This window comes from Eleutherodactylus coqui, chromosome 2, assembly GCF_035609145.1.
Source record: "Eleutherodactylus coqui strain aEleCoq1 chromosome 2, aEleCoq1.hap1, whole genome shotgun sequence".
NCBI lineage: Eukaryota > Metazoa > Chordata > Amphibia > Anura > Eleutherodactylidae > Eleutherodactylus > Eleutherodactylus coqui.
The window spans coordinates 267,582,505-267,602,594 of NC_089838.1; the positions used below are offsets into that span (position 1 = coordinate 267,582,505).

Below are 20,090 nucleotides of genomic sequence, written 5' to 3' on the forward strand. Positions count from 1 at the left end.
ACCTGAATACTGCCTGAAACTAGAACAATATTCTTCTGCCGACAGGCGCCCCTGGCGTAGGGCCAACGACTTACTCACTGCATAACCTGCACGATCGGATTCATAAAAATATTCCCGGGCTCAATGAAAAAAGAGTCTACCGACTGCAGACAAGCGGATTCAGCTGGTAAAGAATAGGCAGAGACATAATAATCCCCACCCATTGGGGCTCGGACCCAGAGGAACAAGGCCGCAAGGGAAAAAAACAACTTACAATCCTCCCGGAAGACAAATACATTTTTCCAGTCCCCAAGAACACCTCGGGTAATGGGCATTTAGGTTCAGTTACTGGATCAGCGGGCACAACCAACCGCTGCTCATGATGGCTGAGACGCCCTGACAGGTCCTGAACCATCCTGGCCAGGTCACGAATCTGACCGGTAATCATATTGTAGGACTCCATTAACACCGTGAGTACTAGTAGGGTGCACAAGCACGCACGGCGCGGAACTCCCTGACCCTCACCCACGCCAATGTCCCTTCCTGGAGGTAGCCCCAAAGGTGGACAGTTCCAGGCCGCCAACACTGACCCTACGCTGCCTAGTGGCAGGACAGGAAGGAACCGCCGTACCTATGCAGATGACAACTTACTAGTACCGACAGGCTAGGCTGATAGAATAAACCAACACGACAGGAAAACCACAGAACACAGGCAGAGCTGGATCGAGACAGGGTAACTTTCACTGGAGCAGGACCGAAGTCAGACACACAGGGAACGGAACCAATAACTGGCAACTGCTATCAGCAGCTGCCAGACTATATTCAGGAGTCTCCGCCCCTTGGGCGGACACCAATCAAGGCGGCTGACTGGAGCTCCCAGCCAGCTACTATAACTCACAGAGGTAGAGCATGCGCGCCTCTCATAGCAGGACCACTCATGGTCCCTGACCGGCCTCATGGTAACATTTATGTCTCTAGCTAGCTAGATTTGTTTCTCCTTGTAATGCACCTGCACATGTACTCTCATGAGAAGCAAAACACTTATCTGCCTATTCCCCTGGCATATTTTCTTTCTACATACCCTTTAAAAATGAACAACTAAACTCTTGTATTTAGCAGCTGCATGTAGTTTAATTAGGAAAAACCCAAACAAGAGGTTTCATCAATTGATTTCCTATCAATAGAGAACAAGTGAAGTAATTAAAGTTTTACGAATGTTTGGTTTAAAGCTGCTAAATGCTTCAGATTTATTTAAAGTACACACGGCTTATTCAATCAAAGCCCCATTAGACTTTGTTTAGGTAATTATGGGGTAAAAAATAAGGGGAAACGGGTGTCGTTTACAACTTCCAGGCATTGCACAAACTACTGTGTACAAAACTGATGGTGCAGTCATCAATACCTTTATAATAGGCTTACTTAGAAACTAGTTTAAGGATTATGAGTTTCATATTTGGCAGTATAATTATCGTTTTTCTAATTTGTTGTATGTACAGTCCTCCCTTTATCTTTGGGCTCTTTTACACAGGCATCAAAGTAACGCAGAAGTTATCCGCTCAAAAAAATTGCAGCTAACTCGCAAGAAAATCACGTGAATGGCCGATTTCCCACTATCAAGTTTCGAGTTTAATTAGTGGTAAAATTGCCAGTTTACACAATTGGGAGCTGCGTGTTGCTTTAAAAAATCCACTGTTGCTCCGGAAGGAGAAAGATGAAGGAAAGCCCCGGGGGGCTGGAGAGATATCCCCGCTGCGGGGAGAGAGAGGTTTTCCTGCAGGGGAGAAGAAGGAAACCCCCAGCAGCTAGGGATTTCCTTCTTCTTCCCTGCAAGGGAACCTCTCTCTTCCATCAGCGGCGAAATCTTTCCTGCCCCATGGAGATGAAGAGATTCACCAGTGATAAAGGGGCTTCCCCAGGGACTCCCTTCATCTATCCCTCCAGCCCTGCTGACATGAAGGGAAGCCCCACAGAGAGGGTGGTTCCCCTGGGGCTTTCCTTCATCTCTCCCCTTGCTGCACGGAAATCCTTTATTCTCCCTTTGCTGGCTGCCTCGCATAGCCTCCCATAGGAGTCTATGGAGGCTTCTGCACTTTTTGTGCACCAAAGGTAGGTCAGGTCCTATCTTTTCACACAGCAGGGAATTTCAGTTGCTGAATTTAAGTCGCTGATGTCCTATTTTTTTAGGTGCGATTTCTTTTGCACAGCTAAAATTCTTTCATCTGAATATTTCATAGAAAACCATTGGTTCTAGCTAGAGATGAGCGAGCATACTCGCTAAGGACAATTGCTCGATCGAGCATTGTCCTTAGCAAGTACCTGCCTGCTCGGAAGAAAAGATTCAGCTGCCGGCAGCGGGCGGGGGAGAGCGGGGAGATCTCTCTCTCCCTCTCTTCCCCCCGCCACTCACTGCCGCAACCCACCTCTCAACCGTGCCGGCAGCCGAACCTTTTCTTCCGAGTGGGCAGGTACTCGCTAAGGACAATGCTTGATAGAGCAATTGTCCTTAGCGAGTATGCTCACTCATCTCTAGTTCTAACCATTGGTTCCATTGGTCACTTTTTTTGTGCATGTAAGTTAGCGGTGTGAATTCCCCCGTGTGAAAAAGCCCTTAAGAAAAATGTATGGTGTGTTTGAATGTGTGTGTGTATATATATATATATATATATATACATATATATATATATATATATACACACATACACTCTGACTCAACTTTTTTTCTGCTTATGAAGCTGGAGGCATATTGAGGCTCATGGGAGCTATATCATGGCTCCATGGCTCCTGGAAACAGGTTTGTGCATGATCTCTTACCATTTTGTCTGCCGATGATTGCTAATGTTCAAACTGTGAATGAAGTAACAAAAGCATATGCCTCAGCACTAATACACATTTAATATCTGAATACAATTGCACAACTGTTGTTTATTCTAACCACATAAAAATGCAAGGTTCCTAGAACAGATTTTGATCAAAACATGTGGGCCCCTCCTGCATATCCAGAAGAACTTTATTGAATGGGTTCCTAACTCTAAATACACCCCTCTTTGGGCCAAAAGGCTTCAGAGAAAGTAGGATACCTGGCTATATACTTTCATTAAGACACCTAGGACAGATGGCTGAATGGAGTGCAAGACAAAAGTGTAGGCAGCCATTCCTACACCAATTGAATGCAAACAAAAAACAAAGACAGCACTTCCAACAAATAAATTAAATGTGAAGGTGCACGTAAGCCATGGCTGCAACAGATATAGTAACAGAAACACATGCATCAGCAGTTAGACACATTTACTACGTGAATAAAATTACACATCTGTTGTTTATACTAACCACATTAAAATGCAAGGTCCCTGGCATATATTTTTTGATCAAAACATATGGGCCCATTTGCCCTACCCAGGTGAACCTTTTTGGATGGGTTCCTATTTGTCTTTTGATCCATTTTTACGTGGTTACTATAAAGAACACTTATGCAATTTTATTCAGCCTGGCTCAGGGGGTTCAGAGTTTACAAACTCAGAGTCCTATTCACTTACCCGGGGGCTGCAGCTTAGGGAGGTACGCCTGTGAAAGAAGTCCTGATTACATCTGTTTGTCAGTGCGAGTTGATACAGAGGGTAAGTAACAGGCTGAGACCACATGCTTGCAATGCTTGAACTTTATTGGTAGCACATGATAACGTCACCATTTGTGTTCAGGAATACGCGGATGCTGGTCACCCAGGATTGGTGTCAGGCAAACAGGCTCTCACTCTGTGGCTTAGCATTATCACTCATAAATCAGGCTCTGTGTAAGTGTGGATTACCCTAGCATAGCTCCAGTGAGGCAGTAACATAAATAGAGCCTGGCATGTGGCACCAATGGAATCTGTACCAATGACCAGGGGTGTAACTAGGGGATGCGGTGGCTCCCAGACCCAAGACCCTTAGGGAGCCCATAGGGCCTATTTTCTCCATATAATAAGCCTAGTAGTATGAATAAAGCATTATAGTTGGGGGCCCTGTTACAGATTTTGCATTGGGGCCCAGAAGCTTCAAGTTACGCCTCTGCCAATGACCATACACTTAAACTCTTACTCTACAGCATCCTCTATCTGTGCCACTCTCTGCGCACTCTCCAGGTTTTATATCCACCAACTCTCACAAGAGCCTGTTTTCCTTCCTCCTTCCCTGGACAACTGTGATCCTATCGTACAAAAAATAGTGCAAATAAACAAGCACAGAAAGAAATACAATATATACTGGTTACTTCACCAAAAAATTCTGGATATTAACTGATAGAACTTAGCCCAGGGGATCAGTAGCTGGGTACTCCTGTTGCACGGGCAAGTGTTTTTGTTACTGTATATGTTGCAGCCATGGCTTATGTGCATACTCTCATTTAATCTTTGTTGGAAGTGCTAACTTTGTTTTTTTTGTATGCACTAACTGAATAATATCCCATTTTATTGTTAGTATCCATTTTTAGCTGCAACACCCTTTTCAGGAAGATGGAGACAAAGCAGACATGAATAAGTTGTCTGCCATTAAGCATTTCTTTGCAGCATCATAATCATGCTGAGTGTTTAGTACTTTGTGGTCTTTTATAAAAGAAATGTAAAAAGTATCTAAATGGTGAACATTAATGTTGCTTTAACAACCTGAAGCAGCTGCTCATAACGGCAAATTGGTAATGTCCGAGGATACACAAAATTGGCTGAAATAACCATAACACTTGTTTGTGATTGTGTTTATTGCAAGTGAACTGCAGATGGAAACTTAACCATCCAAAGCAGGATTTGGATGTCCTCCACCTGTACGGCGTGCACAGCACATGTTAATTCTGTACAAACTTTAATTGGACATAAATAGTACAGCATCAGGCAATTAGTTTCATTCGCCATTTCCAGATGACTTTATTTTGGACTTACATAGCACCATGGAGGCTTTTAAGCACGTTTTAATTCCATGCATCCACATCCGAGGTGCAATTCTAGCAGCATTGTTCATCATGAGTTGAGGTTCAAAATGTTGAGCGTAAAAAAGTAATTGAGTCAAGGGTTAAGGTGAGGCTCAGATACAATGGAATGTAAATGGTGCTGACAGGAATTGGGAACTTGCACATTCAGACTGAACAGAAATGCGTGGTCACTTCCAATCCACATGCAGCACATGTCTACGAGTATTGGAATTTACTGGAATAGTTTTGTCCTCCTATACTCAGACGGGATCTCCATTTTCACCTGTAGAGATTGTATGTATTTTAATTGTAGGAATATTATGGCACGTGCGTATTTGCTCGGTTTCAATGCAACAGCAGGTCCGTAAAATGGACTTACTGCTCACCCTGGCAGTTGAACAGTTTGAGAAGTCCTTCGGTTGCCCATATGGAGAGGATGGGCTTGGTACTGGAGAAAAGTATTTCCATTCACAAACTCCATCAGTCTTTGTGATCTTGTAGAACGTCTCTCCGGAACCTACTGGGATTCTCACAACATCTCTCTGCTCCTCTGGACTGCGATGCACAGGGCTGCTCAGGATGTATCCTGTTGAGTACTTACTTGAAGCCTGTCTCCTATGAGAGCAACGACCATGCAGAATGTTCTGAAAGGCCTTCCTAAACTCACGGCTGGAACATGGGTAGATAACTGGGTTGATGCAGCTGTTAAAATAACCCAGCCAAAAGGTTATTTTGAAAATAGTAATGGATGGTTTGGCCGGAGGGTATAGGGAGCCTGTAAAGCAGAAAACATCCAGTCAGTATAACTATGTCACAATGTAAGCTAAAGAGATATACATGCATATACTAAATTTAGGAGAAAGTTTAGGTTAAATTCATACTAGCAGTTTTTTGTTTCCGTCTAGCTCTTCCATTGCGTAAATGGAAAGAAAACCGAAGCAAACAGATAACTTTTCATTCGCTTCCATTTTCGATTGACTGCAAAGTAAAAAAAAAATCAATTTCGGTTCCATTTTTGAAATAGCTTTAAAAAACGGAATGGTAATGGAAAGTTGACAAATGCATTGAAACCGAAAGTCTTCAGTTTCAATGCATTTCGATGGGCACAAGAACTGAAGTGTTTTCTTTCTGTTTAGTTGTTTCCACGATAATACAACTAGACGGAAACAAAAAACGGTATTGTGAACATATTCTTCTCTTTATTTTTGACCATGAAACCCTTAAAGTTAAAAGAACATTCCAGGAAAAATAGATACATTGTCAGATTCTTCACAAGGCACACTGTAACGCAGTGTATCAAAGTTTCCTAAAATGTAGATCATTTCAAGAAACTTTGATACACTGCGTTACAGTGTGTCTTGTGAAGAATCTGACGATGTATCTATTTTTCCTGGAATGTTCTTTTAACTTTAAGGGTTTCATGGTCAAAAATAAAGAGAAGAAAAGCTCATATTTAATCTGGGCATTTGGTTTAAAGTGAAAATTCACATTGACATGTCACAGTAGAATGTCATAAAATGTTAATGGCAGGAGTCTATGAACTTGGCCATTGATTCTTAAAGTGAAGGGGTCTCGACAAGTGCCTGAATTCCTTTGGCTTTGTTGGAGATTTCTATTACTGTAGATCTTAAACCAATCCTCCCACTACTGTTCAGTGGAAATCAAGGTTACATGAGCGTTACAATATAAATTCACCTGTTTGCTTCTTTATGCTCTTTGTATATTCTATACACAGTACTAAACAGAGCATATCAAAATATATAGTGACTAACATTGAACTACAGTACATTGACACCAGAAGAACGGTGGCAACAGGAAAAATTAGTACATTATTGTGTTTCTCCTTGTGGAGATTGCTGTGTAGGTGTGAGGAAACTTAAAAGGTCATGCAGGGCTGTTCTGGCAAATTTCTTATGCAAATTGGAGATGTTGCAATGCCTCTGCAGCACCACCTAATAGAAAGTAGCTTTCCTACAAGTCAATGTCCAACCTTTCAACAGACTTTGTAACATGACTAGGAATTAGAGATGAGCGAGCATACTCGTCCGAGCTTGATACTCGTTCGAGTATTAGGGTGTTCGAGATGCTCGTTACTCGAGACGAGTACCACGCGATGTTCGGGTTACTTTCATTTTCTTCCCTGAGAAATTTGCGCGCTTTTCTGGCCAATAGAAAAGACAGGGAAGGCATTACAACTTCCCCCTGCGACGTTCAAGCCCTATACCACCCCCCTGCAGTGAGTGGGTGGCGAGATTAGGTGTCACCCGAGTATTAAAATCTGCCCCTCCCGCGGCTCGCCACAGATGCATTCTGACATAGTTCAGGGAAAGTGTTGTTGATGCCGGAGCTGCTATAGGGAGAGTGTTAGGAGTATTTTAGGTTTCAAGAACCCCAACGGTCCTTCTTAGGCCATAAAAATCGCAGATCGCACCAATGTACGATCTGCGATTTCTGTTCTCTTCTCTATATGCGCTCAATGGGGCCAGCGGCAGCAGCGCCGACCCCATTGAGAACATATAGAAGACAAATCATTCTTCTCTGCCACAGCTGTAACAGCTGTGACAGAGAAGAACGATGTTTGCCCATTGAATTCAATGGAGCCAGCAATACAGCAGGTTCCACTGAAAGCAATGGGCTGCCGGCGTGCGCAGGGGATGAATTGTCGGGAAGGGGTTAAATATATAAGCCCTTCCCTGCAATTCATCCAGAAATGTGTTACAATAAAAATATATACCGGCGTATAAGGCAACAGGGCGTATAAGACGACCCCCCAACTGTCACCTTATATGCCGGCAATACAGCGGAGCAAAGAATAAAATTCATTACTCACTTCTTCTGACATTCTGCGGTGCTCCTGCAGGCTGTCGCTCCCTCCTGGTCCCCGGCAGAGGATTGCTTTCTCTACGAAGGGCTTTAAATCCCCGCCTCCAGAAACACACGTGCCTTCAGCCAATCACAGCCAATGACAATGATGTCATTGAATGGCTGTGATTGGCTGAAGGCACGTGTGTTTCTGGAGGCAGGGATTTCAACCACTGCGTCCAGAAAGCAATGCTCTGCTGGGGACCAGGACGGAGCGACAGCCTGCAGGAGCACCGCAGAACGCCAGGGGAAGTGAGTAATGAATTTTATTCTTTGCTCCGCTGTATTGCCGGCGTATAAGGTGACAGTTGGGGGGTCGTCTTATACGCCCCGTTGCCTTATACGCCGGTATATATTTTTATTGTAACACATTTCTGGATGAATTGCAGGGAAGGGCTTATATATTTAAGCCCTTCCCGACAATTCATCCTGTGATCGCCCGCAGCGCATTGCTTTCAGTGGAACCTGCTGTATTGCTGGCTCCATTGAATTCAATGGGCAAACATCGTTCTTCTCTGCCACAGCTGTTACAGCTATGGCAGAGGAGAACGATCTTTATGCTGACAGTGCGGGGGGGGGGGCACTCTTGCCGCTATTGTGGCTTAATAGTGGGACCTGGGAACTTGAGATGCAGCCCAACATGTAGCCCCTCGCCTGCCCTATCTGTTGCTGTGTCGTTCCCATCACTTTCTTGAATTGCCCCGATTTTCACAAACGAAAACCTTAGCGAGCATCGGCGATATACAAAAATGCTCGGGTCGCCCATTGACTTCAATGGGGTTCGTTACTCGAAACGAACCCTCGAGCATCGCGAAAAGTTCGTCCCGAGTAACGAGCACCCGAGCATTTTGGTGCTCACTCATCTCTACTAGGAATATAAGCAAAACCAGAGTCTTCTCCATAAGGAATAACCATGTACAGGCAGGCTGTTTTGGGGGTTTTGACCCTTATCGGTGTATATTTCTGCGGTGGTACAGCTAAAGTATTATAATTTGCATGTAGAATAAGACACATGGGCAAGACACTGCCCAAACTGTTACAATGTAGCTCATTTTAAGATAGTTTGTCACAACCATTATCGCTCTTATGCTTTTCACACAGCAATAATCGCTCACTGAATGAACGTGGAGTGTGCCAAGATGTCTTCGAGCGAACCACCTCCATTCAGAGTAAACAGGCAGTCATTCACAGATGAATGACAAGGAAGACTTGAGAAATCTTACAGTTCAGAGCCTTACACATTGGATGCATCACACACAAAGTTTAACATTTTTATCTTGAGCCTTACGGGCACCAACAATCCAAATATAAGTTCTTCAAAACCAATTTCACCTGCATTTCTATAGTTTTCATACAGCAATATGATGATTTTACAGATTTGACATTTCAGAATAGACTGACTGACCAAGACAAAATACAGTCCCCTAATGAAATTACCAGATGAGGTCACATGCATTGCGCTAGGCAATCTCTTATGTAATTCATGTCTGGGAAATTTCATTTGACATTGTTTCTAAGAAATGAAAACGTTCTGCTAGAAATCTTTGCATCTACAAATGAAAATATGCCTTAATTCACTAGGCGATATTCCATCCTACCCATGGACACTCAGTCTTAGAAGTACATAGCCTAATATTTTGGAAATATAAGATTTATGTTTGTGTATGATAGGAGATTAAAGGGGTTCTCTGCTTTAAAAAGCTCATTTTTATATACCCTATTAAGGAATTCTGAGTTAATTGAGGAAGGTCCTCTGTTCAGTATCCTCATCTCCCTCACAAAGTGGAAAGCACTCCTCTCAGTCTGGAGGACCTATCCTGATCTGTGTTACACAGAAAACCCATTGATATGAATGGACACGATGCAATGCCTAAATTTGCCCTGTGGTGGTGCTGCAGGGAAATGTAACACTCATTTCCAGGTTTTCCCACAGATTACAGCTGATCAATTGGGTCCCAGTAGGGAAACATTTTAGGATTAGTGTATTGTCAAGGGAACCTTCTAACAAGTAGGGACTGTCCAAAGTGAAGAACCTCTTTAACCAAGAGTTGGCAGGGGTTGTCCAGATGTTTGAGAAACATCTTTAAATATTATTTAATGTTCATATCTAATAGAGGACTGAGAAATTAAGAAAACTCCAATAAAATGTCCATTCTTTGTAGTATCACATTTTATTATGGAACACCTTCCTTTAAAAGCTAATGAGTTTTCACACAAATTGCATCAAAATAGTTACCTAGGCTGGAGTAGGAGTCAGGCAGCAGAAGCTGAGTTTCAGATGTCCCAATGATTGAAGATGCTAAAGTTACTGACCAATAGTGAGGATAGAAGTGTGGAAGGAACACTGCTGACAAAGTAGGGTATTATTCAATCTTGACGCCACCAGGAAGTCCTGGTTGAGCCAAGATTGACAGGGAGTGACGCCCCCTGTACGTGATTGGCTGCACAGCTGGCTGGCCTGCAGGTCCTGGCAGCCCACAAAGGAAAGCTTTTTTAGAGACGACCAGCATACAGCAGCCCCCTGCTGCAGCCACGCCGCCCCGTGAAACAAGCGTAACCCCCCTCCCCCCGATGTCATTTTGAAATTGCCGGCGGCAGAAGACCCACGGCGGCCCCCTCTCCCCCCGATGTCATGTTCACCTAGCACAGGGAGGCCACAGCGCTGGAGGCAGACACAGTGACAGGTGGCCGTCCGCAGACTGCAGCACCAAATCAGGGATTCCACTGCACAGCAGCAGGAGCATCTGCGGTGGCACATGGCCAGTAAATGTGCACAGGGGAACGGCTGTGATGGAGCAGAGAAGCGCTGGACTGCAGGGAGCAGGTGGCCTTGACACAACCAAAAGCCGGCGGCAGTGACTGAGCCCTCACCTCTGGTCGGCCAGGAGCCATTCCAGAGAAGCGGCGCTGTACCCAGTGGTGAGAGTCACAGCTGCTGCGTCTCCATTGCTTTTTGCCACCTGTGTTGGTTTAGGGTGAGGGTTCCTTTTCTTCTTAGGCTTAGATTATACACTGTAAAGGCTGCCATGTTCAGGCTGTAACATGCCAGCATTCACAGCTCATAATGTAAGCCTAAGTGGAAAACGAACCCTCACCGTAAGCCAGCAGGGTCGGCTAAAAGCAATGGAGACGCTGCTAGGACCTTCAAGGCTTGAGCCAATCGGGAGCTAAGGCTGTGACAGGGGCGTTCCTCCTGTCAAACCCCTAGCTTCCAGTGGCGTCAAGAATACCCACAGTGGCAAGGGGGTTCTTTGGACCCCCATGGCTTAAGGGCCTGGTCACAACTGCAGTCGATGCAACCCCTATATTCTGAAAAGTCAGAACACCTCATAAATGTTCAAACCCAGAGTCAAAGGAGACATAACTTAAAGGGGTTATTAGACTTTGTAAAAATATAAAAAACAGCTTCCATTTGTGTTTTATTTACTGCCTGTATTTTTTACAAAGTTAAAGGCCCCTTTAAAGCTTCTAAGATCAATACAAAATCTATAACAAGACCCCCAGCTACTATGTACTCTTTATAACACTGTCCTCTTATGTGGTAGAGGGGCTGTGGACCCCCTCTGACACCATGGGCCAGTCATGACTGCTTCCTCTTCATCCCCTATAGCTACAACCCTGCCTGAAGAAAGTGAAAAAGTTCGTATTTTAGAGCATTTCTTAGTTTTCATAAACACAACCTAGCAAGATACTTGCAGGCATGAAATTAAATGCTACTTACAGACACCGATAGAACTCTATCCTACCCGAAGAGAAAGATATGATCAATGAGATGTTGTAGAATGTAAATGGCTTTACTACAGAGCAGAGCTCCGGCGACACAGCAGGATTGTGCCGATTACTGATTTATGTGATGACAAAAGTTACATTTTATGAAAGCGGATAAGACTGGGAATTTAAATGTAATCTCCCAAAGTAACACTGTTAAACAATTATGGATCCGGAGGCCCTGAGCAGAATATAAATGCACTTCGAAGAGTCCCTCACTCCTCCAGCCGCTCTTTGAAAGGCTTCTTCTATCTGCACTTGTTGGATGGTTGGAAGTGTAGATAAGGAAGGTTATTGTAAATGTCAGTATAGAGTCTCTGAAAAGTGTTTTATCTACTTTCTGGATGCGATAACTCGCGCAACAAACTGCCTCAATGAAAATACGTTTTTTTGGATTTCTAGGACTGTGATTTTCTTTATGCTCTTAGTGATGAGCCTTTTATTTAGTAGATGGTTTAGATATTAGTCAATGAATAAACAATGCTATGTGAGGACAGGTACCAACGGGATTATCTCAGCAAGATGCATTTATGTATGCTTGAATCTTTTTTTTCTCTTTTATTCATGAGGATCGGTATTTTTTTTGAATGCTGCCCCTTTATGTTCCCGTCATAACTTGTTTGTATGTTTGATGCAGCTGTATGATTATTTCTTTTGTGGTTTTGCAAGGTAGTGGAGTGATTCCCTCTAGATACATTTGGGATCATTACTGCTTGCTTTCCTTTCTCTTTAGCTCCTCTGGGTAATATGCAAGTAAGGGAGATGGAACAATAGCTCTGCAAGGCCACCTATTGGAAGGCAGCATTCCTGCAAGTCAATGTTAGACTCTTTATACAAGCCTTGTAACAATGACTGGGAATTAAAAGCCAAGGCAGAATCCATACATAGACAACTATTTTGAGGTGTTTGCCTTTCATCAGTGTGCAGTAGCATGATGGCCTTATAAGTCTCCTCACTCACTCACCTTCTAGGTGCTCTTTCTAAGGAGAAAAGATAGCATTCCTGACCCACATCACAGGCCTTTTACTAGCCAAGCCAGAAATCTACTACACAGTGATGAGGGGCAAACACCCCGAAACAGCTGTATGTGTATGGATTCTGGCTTGGCTTTCAATTCCCAGTCATTGTTACAAGGCTTGTATAAAGAATCTGATACTGACTTGCAGGAATGCTGCCTTCCAATAGGCGGCACTGCAGAGGTATTGTTCCATCTCCTTTATTTGCTTGTTTTCCTACATAGCTGAGTCTTCTGTGCCTCATTGCCAGGTGTTTGTCCCAGCTGGGAAGTCCAAAAAAATATCTGCCCCCACGATCACTACTTTATTTCACAATACATTCACTATGTATATATTACATTTAGTTGTGTGTGAATAAAATTAATAGTTGCTTTTATAAACTTTAGTTCTGTAAACTTTGGCCTTTGGATCTTGTGATCTGCAGTATTGCTCCTTTCTGAGTCCAGCCAAATTAAGGACATTCAGAATGAACAAATTGTTGTTAGCAGTTACTTGGGTTTAGCCAAATAAGTAGGAGGCAACAGCTGTAAGGTGAAAAGTTCTATCCCTTTGAACAACCCTTGCAATTTAGACACAGGCATCTCTCTTTGAATGGTTCTTAACAATTACTGGAGTACAGCCATGGATCCTACACCAGATATTAAGAAAGTAGGGGAAGTGTGAAGGCGATTAAGAAGATGTTTCCAACCACCTGCTGGCAACAGCCAAGTTACATTGAATATGCTTAATAGTGCACATGATTAATGGGCTGCACACATCAAGCATGCTCAGGGTCTTAGTATACAATGCTAATAGAATGAATGAACTGGGAATCCCCAGGGACTTGGTACCATCAATAAACTGGATAAACAGAGAATGCACAAAGGCTTAGTGCACATTACCAACGAACTGCATACACCAAGCATGCCCAAGGAACACAGTAAAGAATACCAATAGACTGCATATACTGAGTATGCTCACAACTCAACAAGATACTGAGTTCCCGGATAAAATTCACATAGGAGAAGCTGTACTCCAGATTCATCATGTCCCGTACATAGCCCACCGCCCCTCTCTCCTGTACATATTGTACTGAGAGCAGGAGAGCAGGAAGAGCAAGCTGTGTATGGGACACGCTGTGATGAGGCTGCAACATCTGGCATACAGCTTCTCCCACATAAGTGACTGGAAACTTGTAAAGATGTTGGGGTGTTTTGGTTGGCTGCCCAGTCCACCCCTTTTATAATCTACAACTGCATGTACCAGAGCTCTTCGGCCTCATGTCCACGGGGAAAATCAGGCCCGCTACGGATTCTCCATGGAGAAACCGTAGCGGGTCCCTCCTGCCCCGCGGACATGAGGGCTGAAAATAAGAATTAACTTTACCCTCAGCGGACCGGGCAGATCTTCTCTTCTTCGCGGCCGGATCTTCTTTCTTCGGCCCGCGGATGTGCTAGGCACGCCGCGCGCATGCGCCGGGCACATCCGCCGGGCCGAAGGAAGAAGATCCGGCCAGGAAGAAGAGAAGATCTGCCCGGTCCGCTGCGGGTAAGTTTATTCTTATTTTAGGTCTCCCGCGGATCCGGACGGCTTCCATAGGCTTCAATAGAAGCCTGCGGGAGCCGTCCCCGCGGGAGACCCGCACCTAAATGGAGCATGTCCATTTTTTTTTCATGCTCCATTTTTTTTTTTATTCCTTTTTATTGACCATCCGCGGGTATTTATCTACCCGCGGGTGGTCAATGCATCCCTATGGGGTGCGGATCCGCGGGCGGGAGAAGAGTTAAAATCCACTGCGGATTTTAATTCTTCTTTTTCCCGTGGACATGAGGCCTTCTAAGGGTTGATCATTAACGTACAGGATAGCCACCTATAGGTGGCAGTAGAGAGAGTTTGTTTCTAAAGGAGACTGATTTTGTATACTTTCTCCCAGAGAAGGTTGTCTTAAAGATTCCCTTTTGTTTGGATTTTTGCCAAGAGGATCAGTACCATCTGTGAGCAATTGTATGCATATTAAAATACAAATATTACCCTTATCTACACCCAGCCTTGGAATTATAATGTGCAAGCCTTGAAAAAACATATAGAGCTAAGAAGAACACCGTGCCTATGATAACATGTCCACCTTTTTCTTGTAATGTCTGTAATTTTTTGGGGGTTTTGTGTTTCTTAAAAGCTGGGGTTAATATAGCTTAGAGGGATAGTCTTATCTCAGTTTTTCATAGCCAAGATGGGAAAGTCCTGCTATAGTTACGGGTCACCCGGCAAGAGCCTACGGAAACAGCCAAGAGCTTCCGCCCATCAGTGTTTCTGTAGCCCTCATTGAAATGAATGAGAGTTATGGAAACACCATAGCTCAGAAAGAACCGCTATGATATGCTGTTTCCGTAGATCCCATTCACTTCAGTGAGAGCCACAAAAACAGCTTTGCGCTAAGTTCTTTCTGACAAGAGTCCAGAACAGAGCTTCTGGGCTTCCATCTTGGACATGAAGAGCCTTATAAGCAATAAATAATTAGACAAGAGATGCGAACATGCAACTATCAAAATGAACCAATGAAACATGTCTATATGTCACTGACAGATTAAGGCTCCAATAGAGAGCCATTGGCAATAAATACTTAGACAGGGTCTATAAGTAAAGGCTCATTTACACCAGCCGATGAACGCTAAAAAAATCGCTAATCGACGATCGTTTTAGTGATAATCGGTGCATGTAAATGTGCGCCCATCGTGGGCTTTTTCTGGCACTGTTAGCTGATCGTTAAATTCAAGCTAACCTAAAAATCATTGTTCACCTTTATCAGTAGTTCTCCACAGGGTGGGGGGGGGGGAGTGCTGATAGCATTGTTTCCCGTGGAGAACAAAGGATCTGAGCACAGCTGATAGGCAATTAGTTGCTTTCATGGAAGATTTCATTTGCACACCTAATTGGTATTCAAGTAGCTGAGTAGCTACTTAAATACCAATAATCGCATACCAATGATTTATGCGAAATGCTCGCTCAAAGCTATCACTCAAACTGTTGTTTGAGCGATCTTTGAGCGATCATCAGCCCGTGTAAACCAGCCTTAAGGTGTCAACAAGCTACATTTAATAGCCAAGTGGCCAGATAAGCTCAGGAGTGAGCAGCTAAAGATAGAAGCTTCACGAATAGATGGCTCAGAATTACCATAGAAATCTCATTCCCATAGTAGCAAGGGAAACATTATTTTACTTTTCTTCTGCATGCTCTCAGAATAATATCATTCAGTATCAGGAATTAACAAGCTTATCAGTATAGCTGCTTGTCACAAAGGAATACAAAGCAAAATGTGGCTAAATTTACCACCTCAGCCACAGCCTCGTCCCTACTACTTAATCACCTTAACACATTTGAATTCAGGATTTGCCATTAGGGTGCATTCCCACGAACGTATATCGGCTCGGTTTTCACGCCGAGCCGATATACGTTGTCCTCGTGTGCAGGGGTGGGGGGAGGATAGAAGAGCCAGGAGCAGGAACTGAGCTCCCGCCTTCTCTCCGCCCCTCTGCACTATTTGCAATGGGGAGAGGCAAGGCGGGGCTAATTATCTGAGCTTAGCCCCGCCCACGGCCCACCTCTCCCCATTGCAAATAGTGCAGAGGGGCGGAGAGGGGGCGGGAGCTCAGTTCCTGCTCCTGTCTCTTCCATCCTCCCCCCTGCACACGAGGACAACGTATATCAGCTCGGCGTGAAAACCGAGCCGATATACGTTCGTCTGAATGCAGCCTTAGAAATATATTTTTTTTTCATCCAAAGTTTTGATAATTTGCAAATCTGTTTGCAATCTGCCAAGCACTACAATGTAGCAGTAATTTGCAAATAAGTTTACATTAAAACCGCAAACACAAAAAATTAGGATATTTGTAATCAAGCCTAATTGCACAGGTTCTTCATTCCTATTTTAAAGGGACTCTATCATTATATTATGTTGACCCCATAAACTATTAGTGGCAAAGACTCTGATTGCAATGGGGGGGGCGCTTACTTTGGTAGAACCACACTTTTTGTAAAATCAATCTCCCTATGCTGCAGCATGTAGCCCTGGTTACTTCTAAGCTGAATTTGCCACTGTCCTGCCATGGATGACTGACATTCTTCTTCCTATACGCGGCAATACCCTCAATGTACAATGAAGTCAATGGGGAAAACACTGGCCAAACTGAAACAAAAGGTAGGCTAACCAGCAACCATAAGGGCATGCTGCAAGGGTTTGTAAACCAACATAAGGATGCCTTCAGACAAGTGTATTTGGTCCGTGTTTTATGAGCCATATTTTTCATGGCTATGTCTTACAAATGCAGTGTGCACTACTTGTGCCCGGTTTTGCCTTTGCAATTGCATTCATTCCTATTATTTTGTGTTAGCCAAAAATATAGATCATTATTAGCCCAGTCGAGAATAAAACCAATGACTGCAAAGAAGGAGGTAAATACAGAACATGCAATGTTGACATACTGATGACATTCGGTTGCAATGTTATCTCTAATAACTCAATATTATGGACTCGTACATGCTACTAACACATTATTAAGGAAATGTCCTAACCAGGTGGTTGAAACTCATCATAATGTTTAGATCCTGAGAATATAGGCATTTGGAAAATTTACTGTCAATCTGGCCTGTAGATATATATGGTGTCTTGAATTCTAAACCGATGGGTTTTGGATTACAGAAAAAAAACCATAAAGCAATATAGGCTATCAGGTTGTACTTAAAAGGGGCTAGTCTATAATACCAAACAGAGCTCATGTGTTATATCGTGTGAACTGCGATCTACACGAACGCAACCTAAATAGAAGGTAAGGAAGAATAAAGGAAAGGATATGCACATGAACAGACACCGACAACATGCATAAACCGAACGTGCATACCAACAGTAGGCAGCCAAATACTTACCAATCAACAAATACACAAGCAAATGGAATTGCTAATAAGTACGTATGAGGTATTGGTTTGTATTTTGGCCAGAATACAAAAGCTCACAAGCCCACGTCAAGGGTCCTTGATGTCTTGTGAGTCCCTACTCTAACAAGACAACTAAAACCACAAACAGGGAGTCCTACCTACAAGCAGAGCGATCGTCCCAATAGGGAATGCCCCACACTGGAACCTAGGGGCCTGGCTTGCCCTAGATGGTATCAGGCAGGAACACCTGACAAGGGAAATAACACAACAGGCATCTGCACACAGATACAGACAATCAACTATACAGACAGACAATGAGCAAGACATTGTTCACAGCTATTGTCTGGACACCTGTAAACTTCACACCATCAGCCTGCCAAATCAACTACACCTTACACAGTGTGCTCTTTGAAACCCATAAAGCTACAGGTTCCAGGAGCACAACGTGACATCATGCATAAGAGAAGCACCATTTATCTGACAGTCCCTTTAATTTTTCCTTGGCAATCTATCAGGGGTATAAAGGTCTTCTGTTTGCTCATTATCCACAAGACTTCCAGCTGGCTCTATTACCAGTACAGCTGGGATCTATATGGAAATACCGAGCTTTTATATTCATTTTTTTTTATCTCTGTAGCGCTGTTATATTTTTTTCAAGACACTAAAAAGGTGTAGAACTGCTGAGCAATTAAAGCCAAGGTTGCATTTTTTTCCTCTATCAATGACCCATGGAGCCTTTCATGTGGAGGAAAAGGCATTATAGCAAAATCAAACCTTTCCTGAGTTCAGCAGTAATAACAAATACTCAAGAGGGTTCTTTTCACTGCAGTCCATGAAATGCACATGAACAAACTCATTCTAATTCAGTATGTCACAGCCAAATGGGAGAAAGAGCAGAAACACTGCCTCATCTCAATACTGACTGCCTGGAAATACGGCTAAGCCCCAAAGTAAAAAAAGCTCCCCATAGTGTTCTACAGAAGTGTTTGATTTATGTATCTATAAGAAAGTGGAACACACTGGGGCACAATCAAGGATATTGGCACTCTGCCGAGTGATTAGTCAGTATCTAATTACACTGCAACATTCACTAAAGAACATGATGCAATTGCTGTACTACAACAGGTTGCACCTAATGCATTTTACTTCCCACTTTTCTGTGCAGAAATGTAGTTTAAAAGTTTAGTACCATAACTCAATAATACTTGAAATCATCGGTCTTTTCAATGACAAATACAGTATCAAAAAGTGGTGATGGGCTTCATAAGGATGGCATTCAGCATGACTGCTATGCTTTTCAACTGCTGTAACCAGCAACACAATTACATTGATAAATGTGTCTTATACAATATTGATATCCATGCATCCACCTGGGGATGTGGTATCTACAGCTGGCCAATCAACCATTATTGTAGTGTATATATATTCCAGCTCCTCCTCCCAGAAGGTGCCGGTTATTCCTCAGCATGGTTGAGTTCTTACTGGTCAACGTCCTCCTTGTGCCACCGGCATCAGATAAGTCCCTGGTGCTCTAACTTAATACAGGGTATTGTGCATCTGCCTTCTAGTGCAGCTGTGACTATTGTTATTTAAACCTATTAGTTGTCACCCCCTTTTTCATCTAAGTAGCCCTCAGGGGTTCCAGTTGTGGAGCCGCCCTCATCAAGGCAATTACCCCACTTCTAGGTAGGGTTTTCCCATATTAGTATGATAGGGTGTCATTTCCCTTACCCCACTGTTTAGTATAATTAATTATAGTTTGGTTCTGTGACTTTCTAAGTACTGTGTATATCCGTCCCTTTGGAAATCTATTGCGTCCAATCTGGTCAAAGTGTTTTTGGCGTCCGGCTCAGACATAACACACCCCATAGACTGGAAGAAAGAAAGCAAACAGATGTATTTTTCTAATCCTGGACATTTCCTTTAACTATAATGGGTGCAGAAGTTGCACTTGCACCCTGGCCTAAGGGCCAACCATGCCCAATAGGTATCAAGAAGACTAGTACTATCAATGAAGCATAATAATTGAGGGTCCTGTTACAGATTCTACAATGCAGACCTCTGAATAGGAAATTATGTCAGAAGTCACTCTTGACCATCTACAGCATATGTGTATAGCAGTGGTCTCCAACACAGGCTCTTAGCACGCAGTGGGAGTAGTAGTTTTGCAACTAAAGTGCAACTCCCAGCATGTTTTAACTAACAGCCTGTATTGCTCCACAAACATTTTTCATATTGTGACACAGTCAAGTAATGTCAATCAGGAGTGAGGCAGATGCCACACAAGGAATAAACATAGCAATAAAATTCCGTCAGGAGAGTTGTGCCACCGAGCTAATAAAAGTACAATACAGAATGTGAACATGTGTCACAGCCTCGTGGGCCCTTTCATCAGCAGCACAGAAGACAGATGGAGCTGGTAAATTCTCCACAGTTAATGCAAAACTTGGGCGTAATTAGCAAGAAAGTGTTATGGACTATTAGAGACATAATTAAAAGCAAGAGTGCAGTCACTCATTGATAAATGTTATATATACAAAGTAACAAGAAGACTAATTAATAAAAGTACAATTAGTCGGGAAAACGCCTTCCCTTAATGTTATTTACAAGAGAGTCTCCATT

The 20,090-nt window shown here is 43.3% G+C and overlaps 1 protein-coding gene across 1 annotated transcript in view; it reads right to left on the minus strand.

Annotated features, from left to right (window-relative positions):
• Window positions 1–3,647: 3,647 nt before the first annotated feature.
• The window catches only part of ADRA1A (adrenoceptor alpha 1A), a 98,483-nt gene continuing 82,040 nt past the window's right edge, over window positions 3,648–20,090 (minus strand). Inside the window, exon 3 of the mRNA XM_066592993.1 lies at window positions 3,648–5,689. Coding sequence (XP_066449090.1) covers window positions 5,175–5,689 — 515 coding nt within the window. The 3' untranslated portion in view covers window positions 3,648–5,174. The remainder of the gene's footprint in view (window positions 5,690–20,090) is intronic.